At 30.8% G+C, this 26,007-nt stretch overlaps 3 protein-coding genes across 3 annotated transcripts; 2 read left to right on the top strand and 1 right to left on the bottom strand.

Annotated features, from left to right (window-relative positions):
• The first annotated feature begins 419 nt into the window (after positions 1-419).
• On the top strand, positions 420-20,748 carry oys (oysgedart). The gene is made up of 11 exons (XM_068775624.1): positions 420-617; positions 713-812; positions 1,171-1,310; positions 8,883-8,960; positions 10,067-10,158; positions 13,241-13,482; positions 15,010-15,142; positions 15,561-15,781; positions 17,032-17,226; positions 18,142-18,293; positions 18,365-20,748. The coding sequence occupies exons 2-11, from the start codon at positions 729-731 to the stop codon at positions 18,546-18,548; spliced, it is 1,521 nt and encodes a 506-aa protein (XP_068631725.1). The 5' UTR covers positions 420-617; positions 713-728; the 3' UTR covers positions 18,549-20,748.
• LOC137932065 (uncharacterized) lies at positions 20,207-22,682 on the bottom strand. The gene is made up of 3 exons (XM_068775626.1): positions 22,340-22,682; positions 21,955-22,170; positions 20,207-21,210 (listed from the first exon to the last, which is right to left on the bottom strand). Exons 1-3 carry the CDS (start codon positions 22,626-22,628, stop codon positions 21,071-21,073), a joined length of 645 nt encoding a protein of 214 aa, XP_068631727.1. The 5' UTR covers positions 22,629-22,682; the 3' UTR covers positions 20,207-21,070.
• A 760-nt stretch (positions 22,683-23,442) lies between these two features.
• On the top strand, positions 23,443-25,843 carry SCCRO3 (defective in cullin neddylation 1 domain containing SCCRO3). Its single transcript, XM_068775837.1, has 3 exons — positions 23,443-23,545; positions 23,640-23,868; positions 24,458-25,843. The coding sequence occupies exons 2-3, from the start codon at positions 23,796-23,798 to the stop codon at positions 25,369-25,371; spliced, it is 987 nt and encodes a 328-aa protein (XP_068631938.1). The 5' UTR covers positions 23,443-23,545; positions 23,640-23,795; the 3' UTR covers positions 25,372-25,843.
• Positions 25,844-26,007: the final 164 nt, after the last annotated feature.

Here is a 26,007-nt window from a genome sequence, read left to right as displayed (position 1 = left end):
ACGAGAGGGCCCCAAACACGGAGGCAAAAATACATGGTTTCACATGCAGCGTATACTTTGTGGATATATAGGGAGTGATTAAGCTTTTCATGAATGTACTTAACATTAGATTTACTTCAGACTACTAATTCCTATAGTTCGTGCAAACCCTAGCTCGCCAATGTGCATATTAAGTCGTAGTACAATTACGATCCACAAAAGCTGTATGTAAAGTTCACAGTAGTTCAAGTCAATAAAGCGAGTAAATCGTTCGTCATAATTAATTAATATTGTGCAACAGTTGTGTAATATATTTAGCAAAAGTAATCAGGCAGAAAGCCTCTTAGTCATTTCAATAAACAACAAAAGAATGAATTTGACAACTGTCAAACGATAACGGGGCTTACTACATACTAACTACAAATTATAACAGTTTGTCGTTAGTGGGCCATAACAGAATCGGTTGATTGTAGCGGTGTTATATTTTGTTTTGTTAGTATAGTTAACTGATGTCTGTAGTTCTAGATTTGAAGTGATGCATTTATATCACCATTTCAGTATTAATTGTTATGTATAACATTGATTTATGATGTGTTTTGAAAATAATTAGGTACTGAGATTTTGTGAATTATTTGAAGGTGATATATAAATGTTTATTATAAGCACATAGTAAATCACTGTATAGTATCGAAGTATGACAAATGAGTAAAAGAGAAATTTCATTTTATTTTAGTTTCGAAATATTAACAATGTCGGCAACATATTACGATTATTATGATGGCAGTAGAGCGTTTGTTTTCATTTCTAACAGAAGCGGTCTTCCCGTAGATCTTGTAAGTATATTTTTAAATAATATGATTATTACATTTTTGTTATATTTTCAAGTAATTTTTTAACGCTACATTTAAATACAATTTTGATTAGATACATATCAGTTTATAACTTCAGTATTAAAATATTATTTAATTAACTCATTATCAGTTTTAGTGAAAAGTAATTGTGTAGCTGTGTTCACGATTTTGTAATATTTATATTTAGAATGCTGCTTTTGCTTTGTGATGTTTTATTTTATTAAAAAAAGGTTTAAAAAAAATTATTGCCTTTTAGTGGTGTAGTATTCATCTTCATCTATTTTAAAGCTTCACAAACAGCACACTGTTATATCATAATTTCATATTTTCCTTCCATTAGGTTAATTTTTTGATTGCACAAATAGCTGCACTATGCCTGGCCAGACTGTTTCGGAAACCATTGCGACTCGCTTCACCAGAATTTCGTCATTCTGTATGCCTTGTTATAGGTTTGCTAATGGGATATTTCTGCTTCGGAAAGTAAGTTTAGCTTAAGTTTTTTTTCTTATACTTTAAACAAAACATTATTTGTGTTTTTATCTAGTGCAGTTTTATTTGTAAATATAGTTCTTAATTTGATGATTTAATATATAATATGGGAGTATTTATTAAAAATATATTTTTTTCATATTGACTATTAAAATCTATTTGCCTCTCAAATATTAGACACACATGTAGTATATCAGTACATCAGATTATATAAAGTGTTTTTGTATATTACATGATAATAAATTCTGCATCATCATCATTTTAGCTATAGGATGTCTGATGCTATTCTATTATACCTTCATAGGCCTCCTCCCTTAGATATCCAACATAAAATTATTGTTTTCAAAGTATTATTTCAATGTTTCTCTAATTCAATCAAAACACAATTATTTAAAATAACTAATATTTATTTTGATAACATAATTAACAACAGTGCTCCCAAAGTGTACATAGATGACAAATATAATGGAATTTAAATGTTTACCTTAAGTTTTTGATTCTTTATAAAAAATAGGAAAATAGACAACAGGTTTTGATATTTTTTATAATTAAAAGAAGAAAGAAGTAGTTATACATTATAACTTTGCATTATAATGACAAGATTTATAATAAATAAAAATGCATAAAATGAAAATGTCAAAAGTAAAATGTTATATTGATATTTGAATTATGCTTTGCAAACACAAACACATAGATGGCATGGTTTTTAAGGTATATATATTTCTCAGTGAAATTGAAATTCATCTAACATTTGAATAAATGTGTATTAATATTCTTTCCTTTATTAAAAGTTTTTTTTTCAAGTTTAGCAAGATAAATATTTTATTTAGATCCTTATCTTTTGGAAGCCACCAGATTTCTCATAGCGTACTAAATATTCACCTAGTTTTTTTCGATATAGTAAATGTATCCTAAAAGCAAGTAATAAATTCCTCTACCTTTTTTCATAGCTAGAAAGTATATTTAATTATTCTTTAAAGTAATTTGGGGAATACCAGGAGCAAACATCAAAAAAAAAATATTAAGGAATACTTTATTGACATTTGCATATTGAAGTTTTTACGTGAATTATATTTTCTGAACAAAAATAGATTTTGTATGTGGATTTTATTTTAAATATTAAATACTAACTTTATCATATCATCTTTATCAATTGAAAGATATCACCACATTCAAAATTGGCCGACATGACATGATTGCCATCACCAATTGATAGCAATAAAAATCTATTGTGTCTTTCTGAATAGAAATTACAGCTGTTGTGAGACAGTAATTGCTCACATGCAAGTTTATTCGTAGTTATTGTCCTGGCTAGCAGTAAATCCTCTGTTTGTATTGAAAACAAGTACTATAAGGTCTCCTTTTATGGAGTGGATATGCGGAACAGAAAAGTATACATAAAATTCGCATTATAAGACCACTTGCCCTGAAAAAGTCAGTATTTGTTCCGTAATTTTCTAAAATTGCAAAGAACCGAAACAATGAGTTAAAAGGAACTTAAAACTGCATAAAAATGTGCAAAAAGAAATAGGCTGCTTAATTAATTTAAATACGCTGCTTATTAAAAAATGCATAAAACACTGCTTAAATAAATTTAATTTCAACACAATTGCAGCTTATAGTTTTCAATGAGATACTCAGAATGATGCAATAGCAAATTGTCGATGGTATGTATGATGGTAGCTCACTCTTAAAACAAATGACTGATTTCTGAATGTGAAGATTTATGGTAGATCTGTCTTTTAAATCCATAAACGTTATATGTCAGTGAAGCAAATGGTTTTAGGCTAGCAGCACTCAGCGCCCTGCCACGCCATACCCGCGGAATCGGAAACCCCATTTGTTATAGTCCGCGGACCTTCTGTTTCCGCGGACTCAACTTCGACGAAGCTGCACACAGCCTAAATCGGCTAGCAGCATTACCATTAAATGTTAATGCAAGTTCTAAATCGTACAAAATAATTCGCGTAGGAGACCTTAAAGTATTATGTTCTTGGTATTTAGTATGGTTATGGTGTATGTATGTTATATACAGACATTACAATCATAATTAATTATTTTAAAACTTCACATGCTTGAATATAGATATTGGTTACTTTGTTGACCATTTTAAATACAGTAATTATTTATTTCATTTTTGCTTTTATTTATTTCTATAATTATCTTTTTACACAAATAATACAAGCTTTATTTACAAATAGGAAATTTTGTTTTGTATGTAGGTTTTGTGATTCAAATTTGAACGTATTATATTGTTAGCTAGAAGACAACTCGAGATAATATCAGAGATACTATCTCGTCGATGGCGGTATTACCTCTATCTCTATAGACATCGAAGTATAAATAAATGTATTATATAGGAAATTTGTCTCACGAAAATCTAGTGTTTTTTTTAGCAAATATTAATTATATTTTTAAGAGAGATAAGCTTGTTTCATATAAATCTAAAATCACGTTAAAAATAGTTTATTTTTTTAATAAGCACTATTTTCAAAGTAGAAGATCAATGCTTCACGGTAATTCACTCGCTAATTATAAATTACTTTGGCACTTTATGTGAAAGAAAGATCACGCTGTGGGGAGACTTTGTGTTCATGGTAAAGTGATTGGAACTTTAGATCCATTACGGAATTACGTTTGTATCGATGCAAAGTGTCTAGGAGTGGCAAAGGATAGCAGAACTTATGAAAAGGGATGTGTAACAACTTCTAAGATGTCTCCTCATATGACTAAGGATAAGAAGAAAAGTGAGAAAGACGCATAACTTTTTCCCGAGTTAAATTTTATAGAAACATTAATCAAACTTGAAAATTTAAGTTAAAATAAAAACCAAGATGGGTTTCGGATATGAAAATACTTAAACTAGATCAGGTGTCTTATCTAATGTGATTGATATAAGGTACATGCAAGTCTTTAATTGGAGTAAAAATTATTAATTAATTCATTTAATCACGTAATTGGAGGGACGGAGACATAATGTACATCATCACGAAATTATAACAATAATTCTTGAGGAAATAGGGGCACATTCTATTACTTTTTGACCTTTACACCAAGTCTACTGAGTTGGTTCTCTATCTTAACTGAAAAGAAATATTTTTGTGCAAAGTATACCGCATGACTGTACGGAATGCTTGTATTAACGAAATGACATGACTATTTATAAACTCACGGGAGTAATATCATAAAGAGTTCGGAAATGGCGCGGCGTATCGAATGGCACGCCGTTTGTTTTGACGACACACAACTCGGTGTTCTTGGGTAGCGTTCTTCGAAGTGTATCATACGTTGCGGCGGCGTTCTTGAAAGCTAGTTCAATGTCAAACGACAGTTGTTCAAAGAGATTCCAATCGGTCGTGGCAACGAAGTAACACTTGTGTAATAAGTGTGTAGATTTTAGTCTAGCAGCTAAAACATATTCGCGATTTGAAAAATAAGACAAAAAATATTAGAAAGGACTAAGAATAATATGAATTAAAAAATTTTCAATAAGCCCTGTCCTATATGCTATCCTTCATTCAAATAAAAAGTTTACTGTACCTACGAATGAATAAATAGAGTATTACATGTTTTAGGATGGCATTTTTAAACTTGCTAGACATTTTGACCAAATCTCTAAAGCAGTGAAAGCATGTGGCCTGTAGAACTCAATATTTAACTTACTCTTAGTTGTAAATAATTTGTTTAGGTAATTGGAAACGGGTATGGCTTTGGATATTCTTGTCCAGAGTTTTCGTATAAATTCCGGTTTGACTGGAATTCTGGTTTGTCGAAACTGATAAACCGTACCAGTTTACTGTTACGGGACTACGCTATTTGCTTCAAGAGCACCTTTTCATGGTCATAGAGGTTACGTTGATTTTAAAATTAAGTTATTAATAGAATATATGTCTGTTATAGACTTAGCATTATCACAGCAGAGCAAATAAAACGTGTTAACTCGGTAAACGCTCAATTCTTTTAAGTTTAGTTTTTCTTCTTAATTCGTCATATTATCAATACCGAATCATACATTTTCTTCTGCTTGACAGAAAACGAAAAATTTTATTGTACATTTTATTTATTTAGGTTACCAGCTAGTTATCCAAAGTTGCTGTATAAATAATGCTTCGGTTATGTATCCCTTTATAGTGGACTTAACATTTAAAATTGCAATTTATATTATTGTAAAAAAAAAAAATTAAATACGAAGAAAAAAGTGATCGTGTCTAAGAAACATCTGGCTTACGACTTTATTAAAAAAGTTCTTAACGTGAATATTATTCCTCAAGTGCGCAATCTTCTTAAAGAACAGTACTTAAAAATAGTCAATTATAAATCTGTTATGGGTACAGTGAATTATTAAGATGGTTTCTAAAGACTATATGAGAGCCGCAAAAGATATCTATGACAGGCAATCGTTCATTTTCAAAGAGGTTTTACAATGACAGTAAATTAATTAATTATTATACTCGTAGTCACAATTATGTAAAAGGTTTATTTAGCACGAAAAGTAATTATTTTTATTATTCCATAACCTTATGTTTATACAAGAAATCGATTATCTTCGAGAATTACGATGGGTATCATTAGATTAAAGGGGTTTTTAAATTGAAATATGCTATATTTAATTGTAGAATATCACTATTCCTAAAACTAACGACTCAACATAAACTTATATGAATGTTATTTAAACTAGGAACATTGGCTCTTTGTAACCAAATCTTAACATTCCTTTAAGAAATTTCTGTGTTTTGGTTTGAAAAGCGTTATGTTAAGACCTAAGGATGAGTTCACATACATGGTTTTCTTTTTCCTTTTACATAACGATTTGTAGTATTTAAACTGATTTATTTTTTTACGTATAATTTCACGTGTTCTTATTTGTCCTATTTGTACGTGTTTAATTTGCGTTTAATGTATTTTTCGGATAAAAATAGCAAGTATATAGGAAATCCTAGCAAAAAAGACCTTTTAGAATTAGTGTAAATCAATCTTTACCACATGTAAATCAATCTTTACTTTTCCTTGTAATATTTGGCGCTCACTAATTATAGTACCTGACCTTCTCACTTACGATAGTGAGGTTAAAAAGGCGTTATAATAACAATGTTTTTGCTGCACCAAAACACTTAGATAATGGAGCTAATAAAAGATAACATCTTATATCTTAATTTATTTTCATTTAGTGCTATCAATTGTAAACGTATTGTCACAAAAAAACAGTGTTATAATAACATACAATAGGCATTGTGATCACCTATACATGTACACATAGCAGAGGTTGTCAACCTGCGGCTCTTTTAAAAGATATTTGTGGCTGTCGATAAATGTATCCGAGTTCCCTTTTCATTTTTGTGTTGCAATATTTAAAAAAAAACGTTAACCTGAAGTACAAACACTGATCAGTATTTACTAACCAGCACCAGAAAAAATTATTGTGAGGTGCTGTCACCAATTATTCACCAAATTTTATAGAGGTAACAAGAGAAAAGTAAAATTGTGTTTTTTTAATGTTTTATAACAATATACTTTTATTTACATACTATCAATGTGATTTCGTAGCTTTTAATACGTTTTTTCCATATCTTTTAAATACGTATTCAATTGCGGCTAGCGAAATATTACAAATTTGAAAAAATTACCCGAACTATTTAGGAGCTTGGCCATCCTTGATAAATAGCAAGGATTGTCAAGCTGTCTGATAGTACGGGCCATTTTCCGAAATTTTTAATTTTTTGCCGCATTGAAAACACGGAAAAAAATGTTTTTTTTTTTTCAAAAATCACATTCATTGAAATTATTTAAACAATAGTACAAAATATGGGTATTGAAGTTAGATGTAATGGCACACGTATGTGACAAAACTCCTAATAATACTTAAAATGCCGGTTAATTAATAATTATGATCGGTATTTGAATTTCGCTAATTTTATGGTGGATTATTAATAATTATTATTCACACTAGTAATTTGCTTCAATCTTCCCAGGATCTGACAGAGGTGATATAAATATAAATATTGATAAATTTCGACAATCAATCGTAGCCAAATATAATTGTTCAAAGAACCTGCGTGTGGCTCGCGAGCCGCACTTTGGCCACCCCTGATATATAGTATGGAAACTCAAGGTGGACAAGCAGCGAGAAATCAAAGTGTATATTATAAGAGACAATTTATATTATGATAAATTTATAATGTACCAAAAAGACAAATACATACATACAAATATTTAAACGAAATTTTTTTACATAATATCATATACTAATTATAATTACATAAAAATACATATTTATTGATAAAAGCATCAAATTAATTTAAGTTATCGTAACGGAAAAGTTTAAGTTGGGATTGCGGAATACAAGTTTGTATCACTTATGTACAAGATATACGCATTCCTCGACACATTACTTGGAGTAAAAAATGATAAAACATCCCCTTATTAATTTTAACATAATGGCACTGATATTAATATTTCAATCAGTATTCATATAAATATTGTAATATTATTTTTAAGGTGCTATAACTATTTTCTAGATCGCAATTTTTTTTCTTTTTAAAGAGTAATTGGCTATGGGTGTAATAGTTTTAATGATGTACATGTCGTGCAATATATAGTTTAGTAATCAGAAAAAAGCTTCAAAAGATTTACACGTTTTTCCACTCACGCAATATAATGTGTTTACTCTAAAATATGTTATATTATTTTGTTTTTTCTATTGAAATGCGAAAAGCCAATAATCTGGCAATTCAAAAAAGTCTGCAGGCAAAAACAGTTAATTTTATCATGTAGTAATCAGTAAAAACAATTTCAACAATTTCTTACTACGTTATCATTACGTTATTAAATGTTTCTGATGCTATTGATTTTTTAATAGGGTGTACCACCCTCTTTAGAGCTTTTATACCTATAACCAATCACCTGTATAAACGATTTCTCGCCAAATTTTTGGATATTGTTCAGGGCAGTGTCTCCCAAGGTGGGGCCCACGCCCCACAGGGCGTAATTTTATTGTTAAGGGGGCAATTCGTAAGTGGACTCGATAGGAGTTTAACCCTTTCGCTTTAATATAAAATGTATATGTTAGATAGAGGGCCGTAAGAATTTTACAAAGGCTTAAATGGGACATGAAACATAAATTGGTTGAAAAATATTGGTTTAAGGGTTTAAAAACATAAAATAGAATATGATACATGTGCACAAAACCGGTTTGCAGAAAAAAAAATATTTTTTATGTCCTTCAATAATGTCTGTCTGGTGGCATGTAATGACAATAAATCGATTCTCGCAGTCAATGTATAATTTTTCTTTTAAATTTTCAATACATGTGATAAAAATTATAATATATAATTACGCCTATAATTAAGAATTTACAAAAAGAGATTATTTTTAAAACGTATCATACGATTTAAAATTTATTTAAGATCATATTAATTCTATAAAAGTAACCAGTATCTCGACGTAAAAGCAATGTAATGTTTCGTCTGCGCGATTTTTTTTATTGAGAACTAATTCTTTTTTTTACATGTCAGTTTAATTTACAAAGAATTTCGTGTAAAATATAACGTATGTTTTTATTTTCAGACAAGCTGTGCATTTGTCAGTTCTTCCAATGTTAAGTTATATACTTTTAAAAACATTACCGCATCGGATCATGGGAAAGTATGTAATCATTTTATTTCTTTTGATAGTTTATCGTAATAATCTTATGCGATTGGTCAATTTAGTTTTTCTTTTCATATTTTATAGCCTTAACGACACTGTTTGTATTATATTCAGAAAGAAAGCGCTAGTTATTTTATGGTAACAATCCTCACATTTTGAGTTCAAATATCGGCCATTCTTATTGTCTGTACATTTACACGAAAATTAACGGTTAAAATGTTCAAATGGCTACGTATTAAATTATTTCATGTAGACGTAAATCAGTTACATATTCTTAAACAGATTATATATAATATAAAACTGTCCAAGTCTAGCTTTGGCCCTGTCAGGTACCCTTAAGTCGGAGTGCTTATAGTCGTGTGACAGCCCAATCCGAGGTGCCTTCTTGTGTGCCCTTGAGTCTACTACTGTTACAGTGCCTACCTAACCTACCGACGTCTGTGGTTTCAGCGAACTATTACTTAAGGGTTTTCTAGAGAAGAGTAAATAGATTTCTTATAGGCAAGCATGTACAATCGTAGACCTTGTCATCGCTTAACATTATGCAAGACAGAAATCAAATGCTTTGCTTAAAAACGATAATAAAAAAGTATGTAGCGTCACGAGTTAAGGTTTCGCAGGGAGTCTTTGAACTTTGCTACCTTAAAAAAGATTTTAGGTTGGAACCCGCGGAATCTGCAAATAACACTTGGACAGCAATGAAATGAAGTATTTCATCAATAATGAAACTTGAGATAATTCTTGAGAAGTAAAATACTTTTTGTTTCTGACCTCAAAGGGGTTAAGAAGATCACAAAATTCGTCTTTCTTGTCCATTATTTCCACTGCACTCAATTTTATGCGGAATCAGAATTATACTTTGCGCAGAAGTTCTTGTCGCTGTCGGAGGTATATGAGCGGTGAGACGACGGAGGACACGATTGACCAGACGCACAAGAGATAGAACAGACTGCCAGAAGTTCACCAATTAAAAGTTGACTACCACTTTTCTGTTTCAATGATTTTTTTAATGTCTGCTCAATTTATAGTGCAAAGTATATGTCGGAAATTAAAGTTAGGAAAAAGACAAACTGAGAATAATGTAAAACCAAAATTGTTTTCAGTGTCATACTGGCGGCGTCAATGTTATATTTATCATGTGTACATTTACATCGGCAGCTCTACCATACGGCAGACTTCACTCTCGATATAACAGGTGATGTAATTTACAATATATATACATATATATACACACTATGTCATTGGTTATTGGTGTTAATGCTTCACACCTATTTTGTTTCACACTGTATAAAGTGAACACTCTGAAATACATTACATTAATTTATTTTTTCCTATTGGAATGCTACAGACCAATATCTCCCGGGAGACATGATCAGGTACATGGACAGATATGAACAGTAATTAATTTTAAAAAGATATTTAGAAATACTAATTGTAAACGCTTTTTCTTAGTACATTATCGTTAGGTTATTTGAATAGATATACACCATATAACTACAGATTTGTAGTTAATAAAAAATCTGCTTAGACGGAGACATATAGTAAACAATAGTTAATTTTAAAAGGTCGTAATCCGAATTTTGAAAGTAAATTTTTTAGTATGCTATTATTATATTAATATTTTAGATATTATTGATCTTTTGTTATGATTTGCCTAGTATACATTATTATACATCGGAGCTATTCATGGTATATGTATGCCTTTCTTATGTACAGAATGTCCCGTATATTAATGATATTCATATTAACATAAATAACATTACAACGTGCATTGAAAATATTTGACTAGTATGAATAAAAAGTTTAGTATAGTAAAATAAAAGTATAATTAGTAAAGTAAATTAAAATTTGATATGAATTGCATTTCCAGTATTTGTGTATCGAATGACTAATACGTAAAATGTTATCTCAACACGAATACCAAAAGTCGTTTAGGAGTGTATCGGTAAGCAGTTAGCGATACGTTAAAATAATTAACATATTCAGGTTATGTTATCTGCAAGGACGGACGTAATGTATTCGAATTATGAAGATATATTACATAGTATATGATGTAAACAATAAATAAACAGAATGGTTGTTAATATATGTAAAAGCCTTAAAATGGTGAATGTATAGTACATTTGATGTCAATTCATGTATGTTACTCCCTATCCAAAAATCGAATGTTAGAAATAATAAGTAACGATGATATATAAAGAAAGGTTTTTTTAATTGTCATTAATATCTATTAAAATTTAATTATTGCTAGATGATGTTGGACTGGATCGTAATCTATTAAAAAAACTAAATTAATGTGACGTAATTCAGACTGATCACTTCATACAAGGTTTTTTTTTTTTTTCAATCAACCTGTATAACAATCGTTCTTTTACTATGGTAGTTATTATAATTATTTCTCTACTTTTATCCGGTTTAAGAATGAGTGTACAGTTTATGTTGCTGAACACTTTGAAATGTATATTTCTATAATCGCAAGTATATAATGTAATAGAAACAATACGCACGAGCGGCCTACACACGTGTATTTATCATAACAAATTGGCATAATTACATTGTTATGCATAAAAACTAAAATATAACAATGGCAATTTATTTTAAAATAATATTTTCATTAGTATCTACACATGTTCGGTGGCAGAATTCTAATTTCAAACTTTTGATACAAACGAAAAAACAACGTGCGTTCGCAATCGAAGCGTATTCAAAGGACAATGATTTATATGCGGTTACGCGACCGTTTTATTTTGGGTATAATATTCCACCCTTACGTGATGCTCCAAGTGAAGATCTGATTCGTTCATGGGTGCAGAGGTTCGGAGCAACAGGTTAAACAAACAACCTGCGACCGCCGTCTAGACAAGCGTCAAGGGCTAATGAAAACTTAAAACTCAACGCGAACAGCTTGAACGATAATTCGAAGGTCAGTGCGCAAAACAGCGGCTATCATAGAACTCCCCCAAGACTATTGTACACAAAATAATTAACAAGGATCTTAAAATTAAGATTTTGTAGGCATTTGAATCAAACGATTACGAATTGCGTAAAAAATTCTATGCGACTATGTTATAGTAATATCTCTTGGAATGACGAAGCCTTTTTCTTTTAAATAGACCGCAATTAACAAAATTACCACTATTGGTTACACAAAGAACAGAACTCACGATTGAAGCATCAGCCTCCACTTCATAAATCTAATATGACGGTCTGATGCACTTTATCCGGCTATGAAATCATCAGGCCATATTTTCCCGAAAATCAACCGAGGGCCAACAGTATTTGTGACTGGTTTATCTACAAATTTTGAATGATTATTTCATGCCATTATTAATAGAACACCCCGCTTTTGATTCGCATACGTGATTTCAACAAGATAGTGTGGCGCTTCTTTTTCTTCCCTGAAAAATTAATGACTTTTTGGTGACTTTTTCTTACCACTCAGGTTACAGACAGTCGTTGACTTTTTTATGGGGGTATCTGTAAAATAAAGTCTAAAAAATAAACCCATTGACCATCCAGTGCTTAAAGAAAATATCGTTCGCAAGATTAGTGCTATCCCACGATGACTTCTGCATCAAATAGCACGAAATCTGGCCACATTCTAAGAGCGTACCAGACGTGATGGTCAGAATTTAAACGTAAATAATTTTAAGAAATAAAATCAGAACAATTCTTCTTTTTAATTTTTATGGAAATAAAATTTTAATTATAAATTACATTTACTATAATTTCGAATTTTGCCACCGAACATTGTGTGGTTGTGGTCCTATCCCCAACGTGCTAATTGGTGTAAAATTTTTAAAGAAGTGATAGAAATCAAAAAATCTTCAATTCCCATTAAACCATCCTGTATATTTTACCTAATTGAGAGGCCATCTAGGTCGTAGATACATTTGGCGGAGAGAAGCGGAAGAAACTCTCGCAGCACATCAATCATTAATAGGCCATCCTTGGAAATTATAGTACTACCGACACTGCTGTACCGCGCCTTAGGGAAACGCGGTGAGGTCGGGGCCTAGTACAGAAGAGCATGAGAGCCGCTGCGAGCTTTGACAACGGACTAAAAGAACGGCGCTATCGATTTTCATTTATTAAGTTATTGTTATCCACATAAGATGAGAGATTCTAATTTAGTAGAAATTTAAATCATTAAGCTACCCTATAATGGCATTCTTCAACTTAAAATTACAAGGGTTTTTAACACGCCCTGAGGTCTAAAAAAAATAAATCACCTTTATAATATTATTACATTCAGTAATAGATTTAATTTGTTCCAGGTCCACTAATGGTGATCACACAAAGAGTAACATCTTTAGCGTATCTCTTGCAAGATAATTTAGTTAAAAATGAAATCAATTCTAATAACGCCAAAGGCGACGGTCCGGCCGCTAAGGTTGACAAGATACCGTCCCCTCTCGAATATTTTGCCTACACGTTAGCATTCCAAACTCTCATGTGCGGGCCGGTTGTCTTTTACTCCGACTACATTAAATTTATTGAAGGAACTCGTGTTAATGGGGTAACATTTTTATAATAATTTAATACACTTCTAACAATAAAAACACCCAAAAAAAGGAGACGCTTCATCAAAATTAGATGTCAAATCAAATTAACCTTGTCTTAAAAAGAAAAAAATTCTTATCGTTATCGTCCAATGCTGGACAAAGGCTCACCCATTCATCTATATGAAATAATAACAGAACATAAATAATGGACGGCCATATAAAAATCATTCGCAAATATAAATAATATGAAATGTCGATGTCCTTAGCATCATCATCGATTCCGCCTTACGGCGTCCACTCCTGAACATAGGTGTCCTCCGTAGATTTTGAATAAGACCGCTTGGAAGCGGCTCGGATTAAGCGTCTTCCGATGGCTTTAAAAGATTCGTCTGTACACCTTGTGGGCGGAACGTGCCTCGCTGCTCTTGTCGGTTCGGGGTTTGTTCTGCGCCTACCCCCATTTCAAATCTTCAATCAGCTTAGCTATGTTGGTTACTCTCGTTCGTTTACGGATTTCCTTATTTCTGATATAATATTTATGGGTGTGTATGTATATATATATATAAATATATATATATATATATATACGTATATATATATATATATATATTTATATTTATATATATACATATATATATATTTATATATATATTTCAAGCTTTAAATACGTAATCTGTGTTGCAACATTAAAATATTCTAAAAAAATTGTTTATATTTGTATACATACACCACCATGAGAAACAGTAAATATGAAATGACATGGCCAAATTAACACTCTTGGGAATTATTTAAATATATAACAAAAGACGGGCTTTAAAAATTGACGAGAAATTAATTTGCATATACCAATTTGTGCGAATTATGTAAATGTTATCTTATTATACCATTTTTTGTTATTAAATTTTATTTATATTCTACTATGAGACTTCGGATAACGGGGTGCATTTTTGCTTAATTTTATCATAATTTCAGCCGCCTAGCTCACTGCTAGACATGGGCTTCTGGCTTTCTAAAGACTATCACACAGCATTGTATATGATGATAGAACTCTTCGTCTTAAAATATAAAAAAAAACACATGATAGTTATCATAATTTCACCCGTAGAATGTCCATAGCTGGACATAAGCATGCTCCTCTGAAGTCATTTAAGACCTTTTAGTAATGGCTTGCATCCATTGGCTTCCAAAGACCTTAACGAGGACTATCCTCTCCAGAACCTTAAGGTCCCAACAACCATCTGTTTTGCGCGCGTGAATTAATCGATCAGCTCTTATGAGTTACTAATGGATAAATTACTTATTTTCGATTTCTCTACTCATGTGTAACAAGCATGTGTAGTCTCTCGTCCTAGTCGTCCATACGCATCCAAGAATTTCCATTTGAAAGTGCTTTCCATATCAAGCCAACTTTTCTGCTCTTTATAACTTTAGTTATATCGGCATCTGAATAATCAATCTCTGTTTATTATATTAACAGTTGCGTATATCTTGTTAATATTTAAATTTTTAAGCGATGTTGTTGTAATTTTTTAATTAATTAGGTTGCGAAGGATAAAGTAATGGAATCCGAGCCCTCTCCACGTCGGGCTGTGTTTTACAAAGTGGTAGGTTCCGTGACCGCAGCTGTTTTGTACTTGACACTGGCACAAAAATATCCACTTACTGTTCTAGAAGGTTTGTGCACATCAATATATAATTTGTTATATTATCAGTTGTAGTTTTATATTTGCTTTTATGTTTGTTTGTCTTTTTGCTATCCTTTGTAAAACTACATAGAGAAATATTAAATGCAGACTGATTATTTATCACGACCATGGTTTGAAAATATATATTTTTTAAAGAATGTCTCCTCAACTACCCTTATGGGTGTAATTTAGTAAAATCCTTATTTAGCTCACTTCCTCTCGAAATCTCCCGCGAAATTAATATTCCTACCAAATTTCGTGTCTTATGATTCCTTAGATTTCGCTAAGAGTCAGTACAAAGTTACGAATCTCTTATATATATAAATAGCTTAAATGTTTATGATTGAAATAATTTTTAAAAATAGCGATGTCAATTGATTAATAGACGAAAATATTATATTTTACAGAACTAACCGACCCTGCGTCGGAAGTGTCGCGTTCATGGTCCATATTATATTTACTTTGGTACGCGTACTTGTCCACTTTAGTGGTACGATGCAAGTACTACCACGCTTGGTTGCTGTCCGAGGCCATTTGTAATAATTCTGGTATGGGCTTCAACGGATACGACGCTAATGGTGTGCCCAAATGGGATAAAATGTCTAACATCGATGTTTTTGGTTTTGAGGTAAGTGTTCCATGCACCGGTTAACTTTTAATCAATTTAAATTCTCAATGTTTTGGAATAGATATTTTTATGTTATATATGCCTTTCTTTTAATAGTGTTACCGTTAGAGGGTAGACCTCCTTCTTCCTTGATGTTAATAATATACTCAGAAACGGATTTATAAAGTGATTTAGATCTAGATTTAAAGCTAATCATCATCATTTCAACCGTATGACTTCTACTGTTGGACACAGTTCTTCTTCCAACGGGGCCGGTTGTAGCGTCAGTACGGCCCTATTCATGCGATTTATGATCACGGTGTTGTTTTTTGTAGATCTACGTGAAATACATTGTTCAGAATCGATTCAAAAGTTTCATTTTAGCCGTAGGACGCCTCCTGTTTATCAGCAACCCCCCTCCTCCCCCTTTGATTTCCTCTAATACCGGTTAGGGGGAGGGGTCTGTCTTCCGACAACCTCAAGAAGGTCATCTGTTCACCTTGTTAGTGGAGGTCCGTAGAATCCACTTTAGAGCCATATCTTAAAGCCACAGCGACATCTGTTACGCGCGCTATGTGGCTCACTACCACCAACCCGCTGAATTATACTAGTTAATTTTCGTCTACAGATCTCCTCATTCTTGATTCCATCTCGTAGAGCATAAACCTACGTCCATGTTTTATATGGTTAAAAACTACTTTAAGTAAGCCCCTCGCATTCTTAGAAAATTTAAAAAAATAACAGAGAACACTTTATTAATTTAATGTTCTAATAATAAACAATGACAACTTACAAAAGTAAGTAATAACGTGACTATATTTCCGTTTGAATGTTTTATGGTACACGCGATATCCTTATTTTTTTTGCATCTTAACTGTTTTTTGTTTGTTTTCATTGACGTTAAACGTTTAACGTCGTTAACAATAAAGGAAAGTTTATAAAATTTTATTGTAGTTTGTAGTAGAATATTAAGACAGATTGACGTCCTTCAATTTTTTACGAACGCTCATTGGAATGATTTGAGTTTAGAGCCCCCAAATAGCAACCTCTGCTTGGTCGACTGTCAAAGTTGAAATCAATTTACCCTTCCAATTCAAAAGTCCACGAAAGGTTTTAGCGTCAGCTTATCCCATCTTGTTCCGAGTTATTGTTATCGCATCGAGGAAGTGTCTAGATTTTCGGAATGCGATAGAGACTAAAATTTCCTTCACTAACTGTATCCACAATTGGCGAGTTTGGTGTGCTTTACACATAATGCTTATACAATAAAGCTGGCCGCGAACTTCCGTGCGGCGGTGTCGAGCTGGAACCGGAACACGAACGCGTGGCTGCGCAGCGTGGCGTACGCACGCGGCGGAGCAGGCACGCTGCGAGTGTACGCTCTCTCCGCCCTCTGGCACGGCTTCCACCCTGGATACTACCTGACATTCTTTGCGGGTGGCCTGTTCACAGTCGCTGCAAAAAAGGTGACCCTCTATACTTGTTATTTTCTTATTTTATTTATTACAAGTGCGCACATTAACAGCGTGTGAAGTGGTACTGAGTGAGGCTCATCGCTCGTGCAATCGACACTCGTTGGGGTTGAAAGATACTTGAGTTGCAACCACGTGCGGGTAGATGCAGAGTGTACAAGCCTCCCTCTAGGTGGACCGCAGACACATCATCGACAAGATCGCAGGATGCGGGCAGCGCAAGGCTGGTCGCCGGGGCGATCTGTAAGGTGGTAGAGCTATGTCTTGCAGTTGGCGTTTATCAGCTGGTGTGAATGAATAAGAAGTCGGTTAAAACAATGCACGGTGTTAAGATTACCTGTGCACATACAAATGATACAATTTTGAAAAATTAAAAATCGATCTATAAACAGAACGAAACAAATGTTTTTTTTTTTTAAGAATCTAAATACGAAAGGATTAATTAATTGAACAGCCACAATACAAGTCTGTTGTAAAAAATTGCACGTACTATTTAACATGGAAATGTATAAACTGTCTTTTTACTTCTTACAAAGAAATCGTTGATTTTCATAAAATAACCTTCCTAAAAGTTCCTAGAAGTTACTTCACAAACTTTAATTTTACCCGCTACCAAGCTATTTAAAGCAAGCAAAAGAGAAATTATAAGAAAAAGAAAGTTGTGCGGCAAATTCATTTAAATGCATTTTAACTCTAATAAAATATTTTCTTTTTTTAATATTTTTATATACCTATGTTTTTTAATATTTGTATATACCCATGATTTTTAATATTTTTATGTACCCATATTTTTAATATTTTTAATGTACCCATGTTTTTTTTTTAATATTTTTATGTAATCGTTTAAAGAATATAACTTCTTTAAAAGATGTTGTCTTAACTCTTACTTTGTTGCTATTTTGTTGATAGGTTCGCGCTGTCGTTCGTCCAATGTTCTTAGACAGCAGACCGAAGAAGCTTTTTTATGATTTTCTGACTTTTATAACTACCCGCATTGCGATGACCTACGCCACCGTGCCCTTCGTCCTGTTACACCTTGCGCCTAGCCTTGCGTTTTATGGGTAAACATTACATTTTTTACAATTTTTTAAGTTTTTCGTTTCAAATTTTATAAAATTCTTAATTTTTTTAGGAAATTTTATTATTCTCTCCACTTTATTGCCCTGGGTGCATTACTCCTGCCGAGCAAATCTGCAAATTTAACAAAAAATTCATCCACCCTTGAACTTCCAACGATGTCTTCCAAAGGTAACAAAGATAATTTACCTGCAAATAATATGAGCGGAGAACTCAACGGGAAATTAAAAATTTACTAAATAAATTTATTTAACTTTTTAAAAATAATTTATTAATGTTATGATTTGTCAAAATATTCTTGTATTAAATTAATTATTTTATTATTTCGCAATTAATTCATAATTACATTTATTAATAAGATGCATTTATTGTTATTACCAAAATTTAATTACCTTTAAGGTATTTTTAAAAATTACATTACGCCTTTACAATTACAATACTCCGGAAATTCCGAAGCAGTTAAAACAAAAAATATAAAAAGAAAAAAACATAATCCAACTTAATTTTAAAAAATTTATATTATTTTGGTTTTTATATTGTACATAAATACAACGTCATTAAGAAAAAATTCACGGGATAAAAATCTCATTATTTAGGTGATTTTCATCAGGTAGTTAAGGTAATTAACTGATTTTAATGTCATCTTACAAAAATGATTATCAAATTTCCATTTTAAACATTTACATTTTTGTAGATCTTTGTGGCAACTTTCGTTAATGTATATAAAATTCAGTAGAATTTACAGGCCCATGCATGGACACATGCTCTCTTTCCTAAATAAAAAATTTGATTTCAGTTCAGTGAATTAATTGTCCATGTCACTTTGAAAGTATCATTACTGCGAAATAACTATTTTCATATTAATATTGAGTTTTGGGAATATATTACACTGTGTTATGCAGCAGTAAGAGCAAGTTAGGTTTTACAATTCTTTGACAGCAGTTTTGCAAAAGTATTCCTAGAAATAGCTGCATTCAGCTCTTCTGAAAATACCTTGACTCTTCTGTTACTAATACTATTCAATCTTAGTACTTTAACATACAAATAGATTAGTTTAAAATGTTTATACTTTGTAACTCTTAGCAATATTTTATTACCTACACAAACTTTATTTTAATACATAATTATAATAAATGTAAATCTCAGTTTACTTTAATAATTTATTTAAGGCATTTATAATAACAACATTAACCTCTAGTGCTCTGCTGACAAACTCATCATTCATTTGTTAATGCACTACAATTTAGAGCAGAGCCCAATGTTTTAAGCATGGCGACCATATATATTCTTTTATTGAGTTTTGATGGAGCCATACATGAAAAATAATCCTCAAAGGCAGCTTGAGAATACATGTTTTTTACATGCAGTGGCGTACCTAGGGGGGGGCGGTGGGTGCGGTCCGCACCGGGCGGCACTTACCTTGGGGCGGCATTTTTTATATTTACTTATAGTTGTAAAAAGCAACTTTTTCATTTCAAATTTATTTTCTTTCTTGAATAATAAATAATTATTATAAGTTTAATATTTGATTTATATAAATTATGATTAACTTTAAGATTTCGAATATAATTCCTCGGTGTATATAAATGCATTTTAGTGTAAATTTTGGATTCTAATTCAAGAACAAGATAATAATTTTATTTTATTGTATTCATTAAAATTTGTTGAATTCATAAAAGGATCTTTACGACTTTGTTCGGCAATTTTTCCTAACTAAAATTTTTTGATGTCAGTTTATAAATGTCATTTCTTTTGAAAAGTTTGTATGATTACTTTGAAGTGATATATCAATATTTTTTTAAATCAAAAACCACTATTTGATTGACATATAATAGAAAGGGCGGCAAACTGGAGATCGCCCCGGGCGGCAAAAGTTCTAGGTACGCCACTGTTTACATGTGCCAGAATTGCTCGTAGGTAGAAGAACAAAAATGGGTAGAGCACTAGAGGTTAATATAAAAGATCCTTTTGAACAGAAGAAATATTTACTATTATTTTTTTTTACAAAGGGTTCAGTTGGGTTACAAAGTTTGCCCTGATTCTTTTATAAAATAAGAATTGTAACTAATTTTGTTATTCAAATAAGATGTATAACTTAGTTTTGTTTGATTATCATAAGTAATCTATGGTTCATCAGTGAAAGTATATTATATTTATTTATGAAAAAAAAATGTTATTACCTATTTTGTTATAAATTTTTACCAGTTACCTACAATTGTCATTGAAATGTACAAATGATATTTATTTGTCGTGCCAGATTATTATTACATTCCTGGGATATTTGTTGCAAGAGATGTTAGGACAAATTTTATTACATAAAGTTAAATTTAAATTGATTTGGCCCGAACAAGCCAGTATATTACCTCAGTATAAATTCAGAACAATTATATATTTGTTAAATAACATTTATTGTTAATTGGTTAAAAATAAAAGGATTCCATTATCTAACATTTTAGTGATGTTTTATTTTACTATCCTACATTTGAGAAGTGTCAAGCATTGTTGAAGATTTTAGTTTCATTTCTCTTCAAAGGATAACTTTACTATTAAGTGCACCAATATATTCATGAATGATTTTCATGATACACAGATTATCAGTATAATGTGGTGGAATTCTGTGAAACTTTTATCTTGATAAAAGTTTTGTATCCCTTATCACTAATGCTTCCATTTCTTAACATTAAATGTTATAAAAAAGGCTAGGTAAGACCACCTCAGATAGGTTATTAAAGCTTGTGTTTCTAATAAAAAAAATTTTGATTTAATATTTCATATGTATAGATGTTTTCATTGCTTCGAAAATTTGTTTGATGCAACATAAAGCTCCTGGTAGATCATTATTTTTATTCAACTTCTTTTGAATCTCCTTAACGAAATTTATATTTGGGTTTGTACTTAGTACTGGAAACAATAAAAAATTAAATATAGTTATAACTTTATTTCACAGGCTCTTCTAAAATGTATGCTTAAAACAGACAAAACAGTGAAATGATGGACTTTATATTCATTATCATATAAGATAATTTTAGTTTACATACTAGAAATTAAATATTTGTCAACTAATGGAACTAACTGGAAATATTTAAATAAATTGTTTATGGCTTCAATGAAACAATAGTGATATGATATGAATATTAAATAAATTATTTATAAAACAATTAAATTTTGCAAAAAAAATCAAATTAATTGTTATAAAATTTTTAAACAGAAAATTTACATTCATTGGCTTCTTTGATGTCCCTAAATGTTGAGAGAAGAGTTCTAATTTTTCATGTGAGGGCCAAAGAAATGGTATTATAATTATATTATATTATTCTATGTATTCCATGGACAGCCTACTTGAAGAAGTGAAGATGCTTGCAAATATTTGCCTACTTTAAACATGTTGCCCAAAAGCTTGGTGACAATTTCTAAAAACTTACTGTCACAAGGAAAGTCAACAGTAAAGGACAGAGGGGGGGTTACATGCATTGGTGTTACCAAAATCCAAGCTATTTCTAACAAATGTTGAAAACAAATGGAATTACTGCATGGTTAATGTTTTGACTCCCAGCATTGGGAAAACGACACAAGAAGGAGAAGGATTATAAAACATTAAAAATGTGTTTTAAAAAGTGTATTAAGTATACAACAAAACATACTTACATTGATATTTTGCAGTTTTAGAATGTCTTAACAAACGAATGCTATAACATTCAGAATCCTTTTTAGCTTCAGTGAAAAATTGCACAAATATTGTTTGATTATCTTCATTTTTGCTTTCTATTGTGAAATAAATTCTTAAGAACTTTTTATAATATTTTTTGGCCATCAAAAAAGCTTCATGTTTTTCTTTTATTTCCTGAGACAGTAATTTTTGATCTAAAATACAAGATGTCATATCATCAATAAATACTTATTAGCCAGTAACTATGTAAAACCACTTGAATAGAACAGAACACATAAATCGGAACAAATCATTTCAGGTTCCACGTTTAATTGTCTGGTACTCATTTTATGAAATCAAATTAAACCTAGAATATTAACAAACCTTGTTTGATAGTTGAATAACGGTTTTGCTGCTTTTGAACATTTTTAACTTTCAGGTCGATTTCTTGTCGTAGAGTTTTGTTTTTTTCCATTAAATTTGTTAAATCATCATCGTTACTTGGTTTCTGGCCATTGAGGTTTCTATAATTATCAGCCCAAACACTGTTTTCTAGCGTCTTCAATGCACTCTCAAAATAATTGGTTATTACGGATTTGAAATTGACAAAATAACTGTTCTCAATATGAAGTATGTCCACTTCGTAGTTCCAGTTTTCTTCTATCAAACTCATTGTAAAATATCTTCGTCCTAAAGTCACAGCAGTAAGTGAAATTTCAAAATAACGATTTCTGTTATGCTAAATTTGAAACCTGAACGATCCGGCGTTTGACGTTTATCTTTTTTATAATTATTCTCAGTTTAGACGTAGTTGATAAAATTTGATTATTTTTAATTTTTTCAGAAATAATTATGAATGATATTACAGAAGGTATATACTATATTATATAATATTATAATATCATTATATTTATTGGCCTACTTATTTGAATTATGAGTGCTAATGAGCGCTTTATAATAAAAGTGAAAAATTATTTTTGATTTAAGCCCGCGGATTCAAAATCTTCACATAGCTCTAAACGTAATTCAAACTAACAGCACCTAGAATTTGCAAATAGAAATGAAATACTTAATATAAATAATTTTAAGAATTTCTAAGAAATAGCACTAATTAATTATTGTTTGAAGCAAGTGATACGTAAAACATACATTTCAGGTGTAGTAAATATATACAAATAAAAACTGAAACTTAAAAAATAATAGTCATCGATTCCGATGTGTCATCAACATTTCAGCTGTAAGGGGACCATAACGGGACATAGGCCTCCTCCAGAGATTTCAGAATAAATTAATATATCACTGTAATAGAAAATAACTTAATGTGATCGAACTTAAAACAAAATCTAAACAATATTTTTAAGGTAGTTGCTGGTAACATCACCACATATTTTTGCTATGGCTGCTGTTTTATGTTCTGTAATCTGTTACTACTCTGTACGAGGGTGAAAATATTTTGGAAATAGTTTCAGTTGATTTCAGATAAAGATTATATCAGTTATTTTCACATTAAAAATATGGTTACAAAGATTTTTTTACGTCGAAAATATCTTTGTTTTGAATAACTCTTTTATTCACATGAAATTGAAAATGGTATGTGATGTTAAGAAAAATTTAATTTTTAAAATAGCTTTTATTAAGAAATGTACCGAAATTTAGTAATCCTAAATATTATTATTCATTTCAGGTGACAATTGTTATTTTACAGATATTATTTAAAAAAGTATTTTTGTAATCACTATGTTTCATAGTATTTCTCGGGAACTATTCAAATTAGCTTGTACTTCTTTTGTAATCAACAAAAATTTTATGTTTTGGATATTCGTGTATTACATTTTGTCCAATGGGCCATTGTCTAAGTTGCTTCAAGGAGCATACCAGTGCTGATATATCTACTGATCATAGGAAAAAAGATGGTGAGTTTCATTATCAACCAAACTTTAAGCGAGTTTATTTTTCCTAGTGGTTTTTTACATGTCGCTGGTGTATTGTTGTATTGACAAGTATATTTGTATTTTTTTAAAAACAATTTTATTGTAGAAAAAGCAAATGAACACATAGACAGTACCTAATGGTATTGTGTGTGTGTTACAGTGCCTTTGCACCCCTGAACTGTTTGTTATAAGATGCAGTGTAAAAGATTGTAAATACGCAAAAATAAATTACTATTGAATAGTAACTAAAACGTATTTATTATCTCATTAGTGGTAATTGCATTATTGTATTGAAATCTTATTTTAATTTAAAAACAGCTCATTTTATGACTGTGAGAAAAATGTCTGTTTACAATTTACTTCAGGTTTCCTTTAGTGTTAATATCATTCTATCAGTCTGTTAAATATTCTTTTTAGTTTATTAATATATGTTTTTACTATAACATGTAGTATTTGTTGATAGTTATCATTTGTGATTAGTAGTTGATGTTAATTATAAATAACTGGAAAAAAGTTTGTGCTTAAACTATATTAAAAGATGTGTTTTACTGATTGTGTTGGTTTATTTCAGAGATGACTGAGATAGTGACTACAAATCAAGTGCCTACTGTCATGGTGTCAGATTATCCTCAAGAAGAACCATTGCTACACAATAATGAAAACAGCATTAATTCTTATAGAAATCTCCAGAATGCTAATAATTTAAATTCTTGCAGCGAATCTTGTGCAGTAGAATTGACAACCATTCAAAAATCACAAATAAATTCAGATAAACCTCTTCCAAAGCTATTTTATCAAAGGTTGCCATCTATTCCTAGAACTATGTCTTCTATTGGATCTAATGAATTGAGAATATCTGATACAAAAATAAATCAGTTGTTTGATTTGTACAAAGATTCTCTGGAAGATGCAATATTAGCCGAAGGAATAGAAAATCTTTGCAATGACTTGCAGTTAAATCCTGACAATTTTAAAGTTTTAGTGCTTGCTTGGAAGTTAAATGCTAGTCAAATGTGTAGGTTTACAAGGCAGGAATTTGTACAAGGCTTAAAAAACATGAAAACAGATTCTATTAAAGGTATACAGCATAAATTATATGAAATTACATCTGATTTAAAAAGGGATTCTGAAAAGTTTAAAGATTTGTACAGATTTACTTTCAAATTTGGTTTAGATGTTAGCATAGGACAAAGAATACTTCCAGCCGATATCGCAATCTTGTTATGGCGATTAGTGTTTACAAATAATGAACCACCTATACTAGACAAATGGTTAAAATATCTGGAAAAAAATCCTCACATAAGAGGTATTCCCAAAGACACCTGGTACATGTTTTTAAACTTTTGTGAATATGTTGGAGATGACCTTAGCAGTTACGATGATACAGAAGCTTGGCCAAGTTTATTTGATGACTTTGTGGAAAATGAAAATGATCAAGTTAATCAAAATATTAACAAAAGTAACATAAAGATTATAGACACATAAGAATTAAAATTGTTTGCCAAATTTTAGCTACCATAGGTACTTAATATATGGATATTGAGACTGATAATCTGATAATGAATCTTGAGTGTCAGAGCTATGAAAATGTTTGCGTTGCTTGGTGGTGTTAATGGCTCAAGCTCAGCAGAGGTGCAGCGCTGATATCAAAAATTGCTAATGTATATAATATGTTATATTTTCGATTTAAGAATTTTTATTATCAGTCTAAATAAGCTTTAGTCTTGTAAATTTCATATTGACATTCCAGTCATGGAATAAGATATATCTGTATATTTTCTGTTCTATATTACAAGTGAACGCTTTAAACACTGAAGTCTAAATAATTCTTACACAACCTACTTCTATTTTTTTAATTCTGATCACTTACATTCTCTGGGAGAATGTAATTCAATGCAATATGCTTGTTACGCTATCAAATGAATGAACAAAACTATTAAAGAATTCACATTGTTAAGTTTTTTTTACTTATTATCTTAAATAGCTTATTGTACCTTGTTATTCTACCTGATTTTTCAATATCACTTAGAATATCAAAGAAAATAAAAAGATAATTAGTATGTATAGCACAAAAATTGCAGAATTTTGTTTCGTATTCAGAACCGTAAGTTGTAGATGAAT

Source organism: Battus philenor, unplaced genomic scaffold (genome assembly GCF_028537555.1).
Source record: "Battus philenor isolate CCGP_79_NKW_IND1 unplaced genomic scaffold, ilBatPhil1.0.hap1 SCAF_9, whole genome shotgun sequence".
Lineage (NCBI taxonomy): Eukaryota > Metazoa > Arthropoda > Insecta > Lepidoptera > Papilionidae > Battus > Battus philenor.
This window is presented reverse-complemented; position numbering and strand designations above follow the sequence as displayed.

What these genes read in the sequence shown, in the direction of transcription:
- oys (XM_068775624.1), top strand. Translation starts at nt 729, where the DNA reads ATGTCGGCAACATATTACGATTATTATGATGGCAGTAGAGCGTTTGTT. An exon ending in CTTCACTCTCGATATAACAG is followed by an intron (nt 10,159 to 13,240) that starts GTGATGTAATTT and finishes AATTTGTTCCAG; the next exon opens with GTCCACTAATGGTGATCACA. An exon ending in CCTAGCCTTGCGTTTTATGG is followed by an intron (nt 18,294 to 18,364) that starts GTAAACATTACA and finishes TAATTTTTTTAG; the next exon opens with GAAATTTTATTATTCTCTCC.
- SCCRO3 (XM_068775837.1), top strand. Translation starts at nt 23,796, where the DNA reads ATGGGCCATTGTCTAAGTTGCTTCAAGGAGCATACCAGTGCTGATATA. An exon ending in TGATCATAGGAAAAAAGATG is followed by an intron (nt 23,869 to 24,457) that starts GTGAGTTTCATT and finishes GGTTTATTTCAG; the next exon opens with AGATGACTGAGATAGTGACT.
- LOC137932065 (XM_068775626.1), bottom strand. Translation starts at nt 22,628, where the DNA reads ATGAGTTTGATAGAAGAAAACTGGAACTACGAAGTGGACATACTTCAT. An exon ending in TTATTCAACTATCAAACAAG is followed by an intron (nt 22,171 to 22,339) that starts GTTTGTTAATAT and finishes CTTGTATTTTAG; the next exon opens with ATCAAAAATTACTGTCTCAG. An exon ending in TAAAACTGCAAAATATCAAT is followed by an intron (nt 21,211 to 21,954) that starts GTAAGTATGTTT and finishes TATTGTTTCCAG; the next exon opens with TACTAAGTACAAACCCAAAT.